Source organism: Benincasa hispida, chromosome 7 (genome assembly GCF_009727055.1).
Source record: "Benincasa hispida cultivar B227 chromosome 7, ASM972705v1, whole genome shotgun sequence".
NCBI classification, from domain to species: Eukaryota; Viridiplantae; Streptophyta; class Magnoliopsida; order Cucurbitales; family Cucurbitaceae; genus Benincasa; species Benincasa hispida.
In genome coordinates, this window is record NC_052355.1 from 25,453,906 (window position 1) to 25,470,678 (window position 16,773).

The following is a 16,773-nucleotide window of genomic DNA, read 5'->3' on the forward strand; positions in this document are numbered from 1 at the left end:
CCCTCCAATATTTTTTTTTTCATTTTTTTCTTCTTTTTTCTTCTTTTCTTTATCCAATTTCTGCTTCTTTCCTTTATTTTTTATTTTCTTTCTTCAGTTTTTGCTTATTCTTTTTGTTTATTTTTATTTTCTTTCCTTTCTCTGATCTTTGCTTCTTCCCTTTTCTTTTTTTTATTATTTTATTTCATTTTCTTTTTCTAATTTTCTACTTCTTCTCTTTCTCTTTCTTTTTTTAATTTTCCTTTCATTTTTCTGGTTTTTGCTTCCTTTTTTCTATTTAATCTTCTTTCCTTTCTTCAATTTTTGCTTCTTCTCTTTCTCTTATTTTTAAACTTTTTTCTTTACTTTATTTTAATTTTTTCTTCTTCTCCCTTTTTTTACAAGAATTATGAAGTTGAGTTTTGTATCCAAGATTTGAAAGTACTCAATTCATAAGTGACTTAACATCAACAAGCCAATCAACATATTTGATAATTATAACAAATAATAAATATAAATAGCAAATGAAAGTCTACCAGTGATAACCACTAATATAATCTTTGATTATATTTTCATAGTTAGTAGCCACTTATAGAAATCTATCATTGATAACCAACTTAGTGAATTTAATTAATAAAGTCGAATATCGAAATAGAATGTAAGTGGAATGCCTAGAAGTTATCACTAATAACATGTTTATCAGTGATAGAAGCTATCATCAAAAAGAAAAATGACTTATAAATGTTTGGAAAGGACAAGAAAGGGGCAAAAAGGTGTTTAGTGGCTATGATTGATAGAAGCTACTACTGATAGCATGTTATCAGTGATAGAAGCTAATACTAATAACATGTTATCGATGATAGAAGTTACCTGATAGCACGTTATCGATGATAGAAGCTACCACTGATAGCATGTTATCGATGATAGATAATTATCACTGATAGCATGAGCAATTTTAAAAGTCAACAATTTGAGATTCTCGAACTTTGAAGTCAATAATTTCCTCTTTGCAATTTTAATTTTCGAACTTCCTTTATAAGCAACGAACAATATATCCCTCGTCTCCTTTGTAGAGACACACGTATTAATTATTTTGAATATATTGTGATCAACACCATTGAATATGACATTCAAGACAAGAGAATTCCCTAAAGATGCCTCATCTTTAGCTCCAAACCATTGTAGTTCTGGTTTTAATATTTCTCTTCCATCATCAGTTTTGGTGGTTGGATGAGACCATCCAGTAACAACAACCTTCCATGTTTTACTATCAATTGATTTCAGAAAGGCAGTCATTCAAACTTTCCAATATGAATAGTTTGTTCCGTCTAGAATAGAGGGACGAGTGATGAAACCACCTTCTTTGATTCTGTCTATGATTGAAGCACTTGAGATAAAGGTCACCCACTCTGATACATTGAAAAAGCAATAGGATGACTTGTCACTCGAAATAAGGATAATAAAGGGAAAAAACTGACAAGAACTGTAACAACAAAATACCAATAACAAGAAAAGAAGTAAAGGTACGTGGAGTTAATAACCAGTTCCATGATAAACCACCTATGTCTGAGAGAAGTGTGATCAAGAAAGATAATGCACTAATATTAAAGAGTTAAGCAATCACAATGTAGTACTTATCTGCAATACACAGACTACTACAGTGACTCATGTAGTGTTGAATACTTCGGCTTCGGACAGTGTGTGAGACTCCTATTTGCTTGATTATCTTCATTGTAATTTAGTGAACTCCTTTCACTGACAAATCTTAGGTTCTCCATAAACTCCTTTTCGAGAATGAAGTCATCACATCCCCCTAAGACCTAGAATCCCTTCTCTTCAAGGATGCCTTAGGCTCCTCCTAAGACAAAAGTTATTTTGAAGTTCTTGAATGATTTAACCAATGGATACGAACAATGGAATACGTGAGTAAAGATTAAAGCACCATGTTGCACAAATCAACAACCAAAATTAAAGAAACACTCTCATGATGAATAAATGTAGCAGGCCTAAATGAATGTCATTTCTCCTTTGGGGCCAATTAACAAAAGGATTTCCGAAAAAAAAAAATTCCTTTTTCTCAAAACAAGTTTGTGCCATAAAAAAGGAAAATATCAAACAATATATATCTATTGAAAATATCCAAATTCGAAAAGAAAAATATTCCGCATATAAATTCCAGATTAGAAAAATAAAATATTCTGCATGAATTAGTCATATTTGAGGCAGATGTTAAGACTTCATTTATGAAAACTGCAAAACCACTAGTAACTGCCTTAGAAAAGAAAAATATAAAGATAAACAACAAATCTCCAACAATCTTGTACATTTATCTTGTACTCATTGAACTTGTTTTGAATGAATGGATCACTTTTTGCGTTTGGAGTATGATGAGGGTGTTATATATGTGTCTATCTAGTTGAGATGTGTTGATGCACCTCTCGATCCCTCTATCCTCTAGTATATTGTCAAAATACTAGAGGATAGAAAGATTAATAAGTGCACCCAAATATCTCAACTAGGTGAAAGTAAAGGTAAAAAAAATAGTGAGTAAACAATCATAAATTTTAAAAACAAAAATAAAATTAGAAACAAACTCATTACCAAATAAGACTTAGAAGAGAAATAATTATCAAATAAGACCTTAACTTTTATATGGATGATTTAAGCATGGGTGATTACGAATGTTTCAATGGTGAGATCATACAACAAAAGAAGATATATCTACATGCCAAATGATTAATCTTTGACATATATTCGACCAATTCAAACAATATTAAAACAAGTTATTTACGTGCAATTTCGTGTGCTTGTTATTTTATTCATTCCTTTTTTTTTTCTAATATTCTCAAGAGACCATTTCCCCTCTCTCCTAACTCTAGAAGTTGAAGTTCTTCAATATATGATTGACTAAAGCAAAAATGCTTGAAAGGGTCGGTTGTTATATCAATTTTGTAATCGACAAAGAATTTCCAAGATGATTCGACAGAATAATGTATAGTTATTAATTGGATATATGACTTTCCTCAAGCTTAAATAAAAGGCTTCAATATTTTCCTTTCCACTCCCTCAAATTTCCTCTTAAACTTCTCATAAGCATATTTTTTTTACACTCATGGCAATGACAACAAACACTATGTCTTCTTCTCTAATCTTCAAGCTCGTCGTTGTCCTCAGCCTCGTCTCTAGTCTACTCGTTTCTAGCTCCGATTCCGACAAGGATGGTCGAAAGGTGTTAAACATTCATAAACATAGATGTCTACTAATTTTGAAGAAATTATATATATTTTTTTTGCTTTGTGGTTTTTGGGAAAAGTAAATAATGAATGAAGAGCCTTTTATTAAAAAAAAAAAAATGACATAAAGTTGATCTTATTTTTTTGCTCTAATCTGTTGTCCCTAAATTAATTTAGATGGTGACTTATGTAAAACTCTTATGCAGGTTTATATTGTGTACATGGGGAACAAGCCAAAGGATACAGCTTCTACTCCTTCCCATCATATGAGAATGTTGAAAGAAGTCACTGGGAGGTTCATATTCAATTTTCACAATTCATATATAAATTTTTTATTAGAATGAAAATATATAATATAAATATATTTTAAAATTTTTATTACTCAATTTTATATTTTTAGCAATTTTGCTCCAGAATCCCTACTCCACAGCTACAAGAGAAGTTTCAATGGATTCGTGGTGAAGCTCACCGAAGAAGAAGCTCGTACGATTTCAGGTATGATTTTTCTGTGTGTGATTTGAATCAGTTGCAAAAAGATGTGAGAAAAAAAATACTTAGGTGCATATTGAGCTACACTCATCTTTTTACAGCTCACTCATACATATCCGATCATAATTTTACACATGACACACTTTTCTTTCTTTAAATATTTTTTATTTTTTCACTCGTACGGTTTGAATAAATTATAAAAAAAATTAGGTTATACTGTACAGGATGCACCTAAATATTGTTTATATGATTATTCCAACACCTTTAAATTTCTTGTTTATCCTATTTAGGCCTCAAAGTTATTTTTTATATGAACTTTTGGGACATATATTTTCAGCGAAAGAGGGGGTTGTCTCTGTGTTTCCAAATGGAAAGAAGCATCTTCATACGACAAGATCATGGGATTTCATAGGTTTTACAAAGGATGTTCCTCGTGTAAAGCAAGTTGAAAGCAACATAGTAGTGGGAGTTTTGGACTCTGGAATATGGCCAGAAAATCCTAGCTTCAGTGATTTTGGTTATGGTCCTCCACCTGCCAAATGGAAGGGCACTTGTCAAACCTCTACCAACTTTACTTGCAACAAGTAAACACACTAATTAATGTTTATTAAAAAATTTTAAATATTATTTCTTAGGCAGGAAATTATTTTCAACGAATTGCCTACAATAATTAATAATGGGGTTAAAAATTAGCTTAAATTATAAGCTTAGTTCTATATATTTGAAATTAGTATCTATTTGGTTTTTGAATTTTTTTAAATATCTAATAAGTCTTTAAACTTTCACTTATGTGTTGGTTAGATTCTTGAAGTTTCAATTTTGGACCTAATAAATGTACTAAAAATTTAAGATTTTTAGAAGCTAATTAAATCATTTGACATAAGATTGAATTCTATATCTAATGAAACACTAAATGGTCAATTTTAGTTTGTACTTAATTGATTAGTGAGTTTTAAGAAAGATCAAACTGTTATTCAAAGATTAAATTTGTAATTTGAAAAGTTCATGAACCAAGTATAGACTAAATCTCGAAATGTTATATATGGACTAAGTTTATAATTGAACCTAAGAATTTTGAATTTATAAGTTTATGAGATATTGTCTATGCCTACATTTAAATGGTCAATTTGCTACATCAATAAATAAGTTTAAATCAAGTAACTTGCCATATGTGCTTAAGTTATATACTAAAATGAGTAATTCTTTTTTAAAAGAAACTACTTCGTCTATTTCATCATCAAACTAAAATAAATAGTATTTTCAACTCAAATTAATATATACAATTACATTTTTTTTTAATTACAAAGTAATACAAACTCTATCCAAAAAAAGGTCAATACACAAAAAAAGAAATTAAAAAGCCTTTAAATAGTTAGGAAGGAAGATTTAAAATAAAAGATGACAGACATTGAAAAGTAAAATATATATTTTGATAAGTTTGTTGACTCTTGTGTTGGCATGACTAATTAAACATGCTTCAAACTAATTGTTAGTAAAATCATTGGAGCTCGAGCATATCGTAGCGACAACGATTTTCCTACGCAAGACATTCAAAGTCCTAGAGATTCAGATGGACATGGAACACACACGGCATCGACCGTGGCAGGTGGTCTTGTGAACCAAGCAAGTTTGTATGGCCTTGCGCTTGGCACAGCAAGAGGAGGGGTTCCTTCTGCACGTATTGCCGTGTACAAGATATGTTGGTCCGATGGGTGCAGCGATGCCGATATTCTTGCAGCATTCGACGATGCAATCGCCGATGGTGTTGATATCATATCTCTTTCGGTTGGGGGAAATGAGGCGAGGTATTACTTCAACGACTCGATCGCCATTGGAGCTTTCCACTCCATGAAGCATGGAATATTGACCTCCAACTCTGCTGGAAATGATGGTCCTGACTACTTCACCATTAGAAATTTCTCTCCATGGTCTCTTTCAGTTGCTGCAAGCACTATTGATAGAAAGTTGGTGTCAAGAGTGCAGCTTGGCAATAGGAATATTTATCAGGTGATTCTCTCCTATGTCCTAATCCTTTCAACTCTATATAACATCCTTTCATGAACCATGTTTTGATTATACTTATTGGTATGTTTTGGGAGTGATCCTAAAATAGTTTTAACCACTTTTGTTATTTTAAATTCCTTCCAAAACGTGTTCTTAATCATTCAAAAATCAAATTATGAAAATTTTATTTAAAATTGTTTAAATAAAATATTAAATTGGTTTTAAGTTATTAAACACTTGTTTTAGTTAATATGAGTATAACTCTATTGGTATAAAGTTTGTCTTATTGATCTTGAAGTAAGAAGTTCAATTCCCCTCATCTCACACATATATTGTAAGAAAGAAAATCGTGTTTTGAAGTGATTTTAAACATTAAAAAAAGAAAAAGGCGAACACCTCAGCATAATCACTCCTAAACATACACTTATTTGATAAAAATTTTATGTACAATAATTGTTTTTTTTTGTTTTTGGAGTTTAACCTGTGATGGGGATCGATGGGTTGAAAATATGGTACTCCAAACAAAAAAAAAAAAAAAAAATTGCTTACACAATTTAGGAAAAATAAAAGCATTTATATATTTTGGTAAACAAATTCTATTTTATGCTCCTCATACTTGCAAATGACAAATTCTACATATATTTTTAACTAGTTAAAAAAATACATTAAAAAATGATTGTTTTTAAATATAGAAGAATGAACCAAAATATTAATAAAATATAACAAGATTTTAAAATAATCAATGATAGATGCTGATAGACATCGATAGACTTCTATCATTTTCTATCAGTGATATTCATAGACACTGATAGAAATCTAAATCTATCAGTGTCTATCAGCATCTATCATTGATAGTTCTAAAATTTTGCTATATCTTGTAAATATTTTCAACAGTTTTACCATTTGAAATAATTTTTTTAAAAAAAAAACATTAATATTTATATTTCAGCACTAATGTATCCAGATCTCATCAGAACTATGCAATTAAGTACCGTTTAAACGAAAGTGGTACTAAATTGGGTAATCACTTTAGAAGTCCCGGTGGTGCACCTCTTTAATATATATATACTTAAATTCCACCATACGAACTCCATTAATACAATAACATTTGTCGATCTAATTAGCAATCTATGTATGTATTTAAACATGTGTTTGATTATTTTAACATATTCAAACCTCAAATCTTTTGCTCGAGATTACATACTTTTAACAGAAGGTTTTGTTTTAATCGTTTTTCCATGTCTGAGTTATGGATATTATTTTTGTAAAGTGAAGAGTATACATTTAATTGTAAAAATACACAACTACAAATTTGGATGGTTATACACATTTTTGAATATTGGGTTCAGGGATATACCATTAACACATTCGATCTTGGGGGAAAACAATATCCTCTAATCTATGCTGGAGATGCTCCCAATATTGCTGGAGGTTTTACTGGCTCCATCTCCAGGTAACAAAAGGGACCAAAAATTTGTTATTTTACTCTTAATTATAGAGTGAGTTTTAGGGTTTGTTTCACTAACATTTTTCACACATTGTTCAAAATAGATTCTGCTCTGAAAACTCAATTGATAGCAGCCTTGTAAGTGGAAAAATCCTTCTCTGTGACTCTGTATTGCCTCCTTCATCATTCGTTTATTTCAGTGACGCTGCTGGCGTCGTTATGAATGATAACGGCGTGAAGAATCCTTCAAATTCCTATCCCTTGCCTTCTTCCTACCTCGAGACGGTGGACGGCAACGCCATTAAAACCTACATGGCTTCGAACGGGTACACTTCAACATTTTCATAAAATTGAGATCTTGACGTTGATGTTAACGAGTCTTGATAGTTGAACTGTCGATGGCGTTATATGTTTCGATATTGACTTAGATTGATCTTGTGATCTTGACAGAGTTCCGACTGCAACGATTTTGAAGAGTAGTGCAGTGAATGATACATCTGCTCCTTTCATAGTTTCCTTTTCCTCTAGAGGTCCCAATCCCGAAACATTGGACATTCTCAAGGTTTGCATTTTTTTCTCCTTATGATTTTCATTAATTGACTTTTAAAAATGGTTGCGGAGGAAAAGAAGTGAATTGCAATTGTTTAATAATTTATATGATGCCAATGGATGATTCTACATTGAAAAAATGGACAGATCATTTCACACTCTTTATTAGATAAACGAGTTATTCCAAACAATAGGTTTTGGGATGAAACCTGTAGATATATTGTTTATCTAATTGGGAATGTCGCAAATATAACAATCAGCTCCAATGTACTAGCAGATATATACGATAGATTTTGTTATATTTGCAATTCTTCAAAACTGTTTCCATATAGTTTAGTCCTTAAAGTTCAAAAATATATTATGTAACAAAAAAAAAGGATCCGACGTAAGAATGATGAACTTAAAGAAACACAATCTTGAAAGGACAGATTGATCAGGATCCTACATTAAAAAAGATGATGAGATCTTACAATTCTCTCATAAATCTCATGTTTATCTAACAATTATGATACAATGAGGTACTATCTCTAGTGAGGTCTCATATTGAAAAGATGGAGAAACTAAGATGTTGGTGCATTATTTTCATTATAACATTTTTCATATTTAGCTAAGATCATTATTGCATGCATGCAGCCCGATTTGACAGCTCCAGGAGTTGAAATTCTAGCCGCATGGTCTCCCATTGCACCAATCTCTAGCGGAGTAATCGATTCGAGGACATCAATGTATAATATAATTTCAGGGACATCAATGTCTTGCCCACATGCCACTGCAGCTGCTGTGTACGTTAAAACATTCCATCCCACTTGGTCCCCCGCTGCAATTAAGTCAGCTCTCATGACTACCGGTAATGACAATAACACAATCATTATTTTAAGTCAAAATTGCACGAACCATTTGAACTATGCAGTTTATTACAACTATATCTTAACTTTTAATGTGATCCATCACCTCCGAATTTTATTGCTGGTTACAATTACACTCCTGAACTTTTAATCTCATCAATTAACTACATGTAATTTGTTAATTTTTTAGAGATAAATACAAAATGATTAAGGGATAGTAAGTGCACTCAAATATCTCAACTAGGTTGACCTACTGTAATCAACCTCTATAGTTTGTTCAAAATTTTATAGGTTAAAAAATACTTTTGGTCCCTCAACTTTCATGAAAGAAATAATTTAGTCTCTCAACTTTGGTTTATAATGATTTAGTCCTTGTACTTTCAATTTTATAATAATTTAGTTCCTGAACTTTAGTATGTAATAATTTAGTTTTAGTACTTTTAAATTTATACAATTTAGTCTCTAATGTAAATAAATTTATCAAAATTAGATGTCATTTTTTATTATTTTATGATGTAGATATTGTATTCTATAAAGGTATTGTGTATCTAATTCGATTTATTTATGTAGGAAATCACATTAAATCTTAATACTAATTTCTACAATAGAGACTAAGTTGTTACAAGTTTTAAAGTACAATGACTAGATTATTACATTGCAAAATTCAGGGACTAAGTTGTTACAAAATTGAAATTGTAGGGACCAAATTGTTATAAACCAAAATTTAAGAATTAAATTGTTACTTTGATAAATGTTTAGGGACAAAATTGAAAGTTTACCTTGTTTGTGAGTTATATATATATATATATATATATATATATAGTTAACTGTTCATATATTTAAGTAATATCCCACTAAATTTAATTTCACAAAATATACATCTATATATATCAATACTAACATTAGAGAGCTGATGGCAACAATTTACGAACTATAAGAAGTTAATTGGTTGAATTAAAAGTTTACGTGAAGTGATTGATCAAATTAAAAGTTTAAAACGGTAATTCTAACAAACTTCATAGTTGTTAGTGGTTTGTTCAATGTTCTTCAAATTTTAACAAAACCATACATTATTCCTACAAATAGTTGTAACTTACTTTCTTCCATTCATTTTTTATAGCTACTCCCTTGAATCCTGAACTCAATGTACAAGCAGAATTCGCATACGGTGCAGGCCAAATCAACCCACTAAAGGCAATAAGTCCAGGGTTGGTCTATGATGCTAATGAATTCGACTACGTGAAATTCTTGTGTGGCCAAGGCTACACCACGGCCATGGTCCAACGTCTCTCAAACGACAATAGTATTTGTAGTTCTGCCAATTCAGGTAGAGTTTGGGATCTAAACTATCCTTCCTTTGCACTTTCTTCTACCCCTTCACAATCCATCAACCAATTCTTCAGAAGAACTCTCACAAACGTTGAATCCAAAGCATCAACGTATAGATCTACGATTCTTGGCGCTCCACAAGGCCTCACAATCACGGTGAACCCTCAGGTTCTGTCATTCAGTGGCTTTGGAGAGAAGAAATCTTTCACGTTAACAATTCGTGGAACTATTAATCCACCATCTATAGTCTCTGCTTCTTTGGTGTGGAGTGATGGTTCTCACAATGTGCGAAGTCCTATTACAGTATATGTTGTAACTTAAGCTTGATTTGGTTTGTGTGTTTTGTTGGAAACTGAACTTCTTGGGTAATAAATTGGTTGGTTCTCTTGTGTGTGTGGTGCAAAATGTAAAATTTCTTTGTTACAAGTTGACTACAATTGTTATCATTGTATGTGTCTTGCCATATCAAGAGATTTGAGGCTTACTGCACTCAGGTTGTACACAATTTTATATTTGTAATAACAGTAATCCTCATTTGCTATATTTTCTTCTTTTTTTACAATATAGAATCAAATTTTTTACCTCGAAATTTATCATGCTCATTATTTCTTAACAACATTTCTAAAATCTTTATAGGAATATGAAAATATTGATTGATTTCCCCCAATTTGTTAGAGTACGCCTATCCCTATACAAGAAATTTGTTTCTTCCAACCAACATATTATCGCCTATAAAATTGAAATGTCGTGGAATCATTAGGTATATACAGTTATACTATCATAATGTTTATGTCGTGTCTTTATCTTTTGTTTTTGAAAAGTTGATCTTTTTAATCTCTAAAGTTTAAACAATATAGGTTAATTTTGTTGTCATGTTTAAAAATGATACACTTAATTCCTTTCCTAATTGTCACTGCAATATGATTGGGTTATTTTATTATATATAGGTCAAATTTGAGCAACGTATTTTGTAACATGTTTTGTATTAGGTCAGCAATATGTTCTATGACGTGCAAACTCTTCCTATTATATGTTGATATGTACAATGCATAATTCTTTTTTCTTATCTATCACTGTGTTTTGCAAATTCCATGGTCTGCTGTTGAAGGAAGAATAGGCTGCCAAATTCTTTTCAACCACTAAATAAATTAATAAACTCAAAACCTAACAAGAACTGTACTATTAGTAGGTTGGCTTGATCAAGATGAAACATTGTGTTTTCTTCTAATCAACATTGAAAGTTCTAAAGGTAAGAATAGGGGTTATGATAGTCTTTTTCTTCTTTTTTTTTTTCTTTTTTTTTTTTTTTAAATGAATGTCGTAAATAACTTAAAAAGTGAAGGCGAGAATTGAAACAAATTATATGAATGAGAAAAGTGTAGCTTAGGTATTCAGATCCGCCATCTATTTAGTTAATCATTGGACACTAATAATAATCATCAAAATCATGCAAGTGCTTAGCTAATACCACCCAAAATATGCTATCTTAGTGCATTTAATCTTGCCCGTTTATGAAATTATATGCTTAATTGTTTATATTTATAGATATCGAGTAATACGTGCATTCCGGAGTATTGTGGGTCGTTTGAGGTTAATTTGGAGCAATTAGGAGCTAAAAAGGATATCCAAGGCTTCAAATAGGAGAGAAAATAACAATACTTTCCCTAGGTGAGAGTGTCGTGGTTATAGTGTTGTAGCACGACACTCTTCACAAAATGATGAAAAAGTGCCAGTGCCGCCGCGTCATCACATGAATATAAAATATGCTCTTTGATTTTTAGGTCATATCTTTTGACTCAAGTGGTTGTTTTAGGCAAATGACCACTCGTCTTCATTTTTTCGCCCTCTATCTAGCTACAACATAGTTCGTATATTTTATAATTTCATCTTATTTCAGTAATTAAGCAAAAATGATGTTAGGCTCTATCTTTTCCATAGGAAGGTAAAATCTATCTTTTCCTAATTTAGAGGATTTTAGAGAAATCTATTTTATTCATGGAGTATTTTGATAATATGATTGAGATTTCTTGTCTATGAATTTTACTCTTGATTTATTAATTCATAATTACATTTTCTTGTTATTGATTGACAACCAATGCTTGATTTTGCAATTTGATGCTTTAGATTAACGTATAATACATGACTTATAATTGTATGTTAATCTCCAAGAAGCAATAGGTTAGATAGGCTTTTGATTTGTGGTCGACCATAAAGAGCATTACTCTATTGATCTATAGCCTACATGTCTAGTAGTGTCATGACAAGCATCGTAGGACATTAATCAAGACACTCAATGATAGCACCCATAATGTGTTATCTTACTCAGCTTAACTCAAGTGTGTGTAATTTAACGTATTTAATCAATGATTTTAAAGGTCTCGAGCATCAAAGAGGTAGATTTGAGACTCGAGATAAAAATCAAGCTAAAACAAAGTATTTGGAGCCGAAATGGAGCGTGGAGGTCAAAGAGAAAATCAAAAAGACGTTTTTGCCCCAAGAAACGTAGAAATTCCACAACGCTATCCCATGGAGCTGCGATGCCACCATTTTTAAAAAATTAGCCCGCTTTCTTTTTTAATGTAGCAACACAGTGCTACTCTGCAGCGTCTCGATGCTATGATAACTTATAAATAGAGATTTTAGCATTATGGTAAAATCTTCAACCATTCCACATCCGGAAACATCAGCCTCCTTTCAACCCTTTATCTATTCTTCTCTGTATTTAGACTATTTTCATGATGTGGAAACTCATCTTGGTCATAAAGATCTCAATCTCGATATTTAGTGATTAAGTTAAGTACTCTCTTGCTTAGGTTGATGAAGAAACTCATTGTGTTAAGTACATTAAATCACTCAACGTAAATTAAACTGAGTAAGATGACACATTTTGGGTGCTATCAAATCATGCCCATTTTTATTTTTTTCATAAAAATAAAAATAAAAAATAAAAAAAGACAAACAAAATTTATGAAGTGCAAAATTCTTACTAGTAGTAAGTGTACCAAAAAAAAAAAAGGATATTAAAAAAAGAACCCCACAATAGGTCAACTAATGGTGCTCTTTATAAATATGCTCTCCGTTTTTTCGCACTTACTTACAATCCCCTGCTGACTGTTATTGATGCTTGGAATGGCAGCCATACTAAATGGATAATTTGCACTTTGAGGTCTGCTTTAATGCCTGAAAAGTGCAACATTTTCATTTGGACTATAATAAACAAAGGTCTTAACACTTTGGAAAAATGCCAAACTAGATATCCATCTCTACACCTCAATCCCAATCGGTGTGTTTTGTGCAGGGAGCAATAGGAGACTATATGGAACATATTTTCATAAATTGCACATTTTCATAAACATATTTTCATCAATGTGGAACCGTCATTACGATGTAGCTGCTGGATTCCCTCCTTTTAAGTCCCCTTGTCGAAAATTCAGCTCAAAATAAACTCAAAAGGCTCGAATGTTATGGAGCAACATTATTGCGGCTTCTTTGTGGTGTACATGGCTTGAAAGGAACAGAAGAACTTTTCAAGACATTGAAAAACCTTATACTCATGTGTGGGACGACACCATTTCGTTGGCTGCCCTTTGGAGTTCCAAATCCACCCTAATATGTAATTAACATATCTCTACCATCACACTTAATTGGAAGGCTTTCTTCTAACCTCCTCTGTCTTCTCTTTTGTTTGAGGCATTTTCTAGCTCCCTTTGTATATTGAACATTTAATTTTTGTATGAATGCATCGCATGCACTTATTTTCGAGGTATGATAAGGGTGCTAAGGATATGTCAACCTAGATGAGATATCTCAGTGCACCTCCTGATCCCTCTCACTAGTATTTTGTTCAATTTTTTTTAAAAAAAGAATAGTTACTTTTTAAGTTTTTAATTATTGTTTTTCTAAAACACAACTAAAAAGTTTATGTCAAAAAATAATAACTAAAAATCTATTAGTTCTTTAGTTTTTATAAGTTTAATTTTTTAAAACCAAAAGACAAAAACTAAGGCTTGGTTTGATAACCATTTGGTGTTTAATTTTTTAACCTTAATATTATGAGCATTATTTTCACTCACTTTTTTCCAATGTTTTAAAAAATAAAGCCAAATTTATAAAACCAAAAAGAGTAGTTTCAAAAACCTGTTTTTATTTTTAGTCAATTTTGAGAGAGAGAAAGTTCATTCATGAATTTGTGCCCGAGTGGGCTCAAGATCCAATTTCTTTGTCAGCAAGTGGATCAGATATTGCAATAGCACCTCCACCCCACCTACACCTGCTATTAACGATGCAACACCCTTTTCTTGTAATTAGTTTTGAGATGAAACTTTAAGTTATTTAATATGGTATCATAGTCAATCATGCAAGTCTAAGCATGTATTCAAATAGATCTCATCTAAGAAAGGTGAATCCAAAGAGACATCATCTTAATATGACATATTAAGAATCCCTTGTTGGATTATGAGAAAAGATGTTGAGGATCTCAAATTGGAAACATCAAAGAACCTTAGAATCTCTTCAAAGATAGATGAGCTACTTCTTTTATTGCTAATTATTTTTTAGATGGAATCTTGTGTTATCTATGTTATTGCTGAGATTGGAGGATAATATTTTCTTTTTTATTTAGTTGGATATCTTGTCTCTGACATGGTTGATCTTTTATTTCTTTATTAGTGACAGACTTATTGGGGAGATATTTTCATTTTATTATTGTCGTTTGTAGGGCAAGCCACCTTTTTCCTTCATCAGAAATTTTTTCCTTATATGGTTTGTATTTATTGGTTGGTTTTAGTGTTTGTAGGGCAAGCCACCTTTTTCCTTGATCATAATTTTTGTTTTTCGAAAAAGTTTTTGCATGAAGATTTTGATATTGTGCAGTGGGCTATCTTCGTGAAGAAGAATGGTGGTTCTCTGTAAAACATGTTCTATTCATGCAATTTTTTAGTAGAGTTTTTCGAGACACCAGGTGGGTGGTTATTCATCTGGTACGTGAAGAGAATGTTAAATCATTGTTGTGGCAACAGATTTAGGGGAAGACTAAATGTGAAACCCAAATTTTCATTTTTTCTACTTAAGCAGGTGATTAAGGATTAACTAGGTGAAAGTTAAATCCTATGTTGAAGGGAAGGTAATTTCTAAGTGTTGAATAAATTTTCCTTGAGTAGCTTTGAGTTAAGCTTAAATCCCTGAAAATTGACTAAGTATAGAAAGTTGTGTTGATGCGTTGGAAGGGACCAATGCGTTGAAAGAAGTTGTGTTGATGCGTTGGAAGGGACCAATACGTTAGAAGAAGTTGTGTTGATGCATTGGAAGGGTTGTTAGTGATGGCATGTGGCTGAAGAAAGGAAAATGGAAGTGATGCGTTGAACATCCAAGAGTTTGTGGACGCATATGAAGGATGAACTCATGGAGGATGTCATCCGGACATGTGGCTTGTTAGGAAGAATTCTTTAGCCTTACGTAAAAGAGGTGGCAGCATAAGAAGCCATATAAAGGTAAGGTCTATGCATTGGTGAAAGGAGAAGAAGACACATTGGGTTGTGCTGATGCAAGATTGCGTTGATGGTGTAAGGAAGAGACACTTGGTCATGCGGCCAAGTAGGAGGTGTCGGCCATGGAGCAATCTTGGACGTCTATAAATACGACCAAAGACTTCATTCATTAGATCACAACTCAAAATACATAAAGAAGAGTGGTAAAGTTGAGGAAACCTTGCGTTGAGAGCAAAATCCATGCGTTGGACATAGAAGTTAAAAAAGGACGCATTGGACAGTGAAGTCTGGAAAGCAGCATCAACTTTGAACGAGAATTTCTCCCATAATACTTGTGCGTTTGATGTGATTATAAAGCCATCTGAAAGCTAAAGGAGTCTAGTTTTCATGGTGGGACTGCTAGAGAAGAAGCTCTAAGGAATCGGGCTGAAGAATAAGGAAAAGATAGAAGAGCTAGCTGTCGGATAAGCTGGGCTAGTCTTAATCGTTTGATGATTCCGGCCAAATCACGAAGATTTCTGAGCTAAGATTTTAGGGTAAGAGTCTTGAGACATTTTAGAGCATATTTGTAGAATGAAGTATCTCTAGATAAAGACTATAACTATGAGTAATCTGAGCTTTAAGTTGAATATGGATTTTAGGGTTCAAAAGAGAGCTCGAGGTGACAAAGGAACTTCTAGAGAGGAAGGTACCTAAACGATCAAGGTGAGTGACTAAAATGTTTTCAATGTTTTAAGAAACCATGTGCTAAAGAAAGATCTTTCAGATAAAGACATTTTTTCTAAGTTTTATTAAAGAAAGTTATTTTATGACTAGTTTTACTTAAAACTCGATATCGAAGGACATTTGAGAAGGTATCCGAGTAACTCAATACTGAAGGATATAGTTGAGAAGGTATCTGAGCAAAAGTACCCAAGTGTGGGATAGTTCTTCTGATAAAAATCAGTTTTCTGGTCACTCACTGGGCTTTATAGCTCATGCTTTCCAAATGTTTTTCCTTTTCCCAGGTAGCGAAAGGTGAGGAGTTCCAGGGTGCTGCTAAGGTCAAGGTCTGCCACGTGCCACAGTTATACTTCCGGAGGGTTTTACGGTTGTTGTTGTAAATTTTTTTTGTTAAGTATTTGAGTTGTATAAATGTTACATTGTTGTAATATAAGATGGGCCTACTTAATCAGTTGGTTGTTAAATTTGTTCATTAGTATCAGAGTTATTTTCGCAAGAGTTATTAGGCAGTAAGTGTCAATCAAAGAGTTGATAACTACTGCAGTCGCGCCCTTTCTCAGGCTCGGAGGATAGTCTGGAGTAGGGTGTGACAACTTGGTATCTGGGACAATTGAGGAATTAGTGTACACCAGTTTAGTATCAAAGTATAAGTGCTGGGAAAGGTTGAGTTTGAGTTGATACTAGTTTAG

The 16,773-nt window shown here is 32.2% G+C and overlaps 1 protein-coding gene across 1 annotated transcript; it reads left to right on the plus strand.

Annotated features, from left to right (window-relative positions):
- The first annotated feature begins 3,097 nt into the window (after nt 1–3,097).
- LOC120081557 (cucumisin-like) lies at nt 3,098–10,196 on the plus strand. The gene is made up of 10 exons (XM_039036546.1): nt 3,098–3,208; nt 3,419–3,507; nt 3,613–3,707; nt 4,039–4,285; nt 5,195–5,708; nt 7,055–7,158; nt 7,257–7,478; nt 7,603–7,714; nt 8,335–8,548; nt 9,667–10,196. Exons 1-10 carry the CDS (start codon nt 3,098–3,100, stop codon nt 10,194–10,196), a joined length of 2,238 nt encoding a protein of 745 aa, XP_038892474.1.
- Nucleotides 10,197–16,773: the final 6,577 nt, after the last annotated feature.

What these genes read in the sequence shown, in the direction of transcription:
- LOC120081557 (XM_039036546.1), top strand. Translation starts at nt 3,098, where the DNA reads ATGACAACAAACACTATGTCTTCTTCTCTAATCTTCAAGCTCGTCGTT. An exon ending in AAACATTGGACATTCTCAAG is followed by an intron (nt 7,715 to 8,334) that starts GTTTGCATTTTT and finishes GCATGCATGCAG; the next exon opens with CCCGATTTGACAGCTCCAGG. An exon ending in GTCAGCTCTCATGACTACCG is followed by an intron (nt 8,549 to 9,666) that starts GTAATGACAATA and finishes CATTTTTTATAG; the next exon opens with CTACTCCCTTGAATCCTGAA.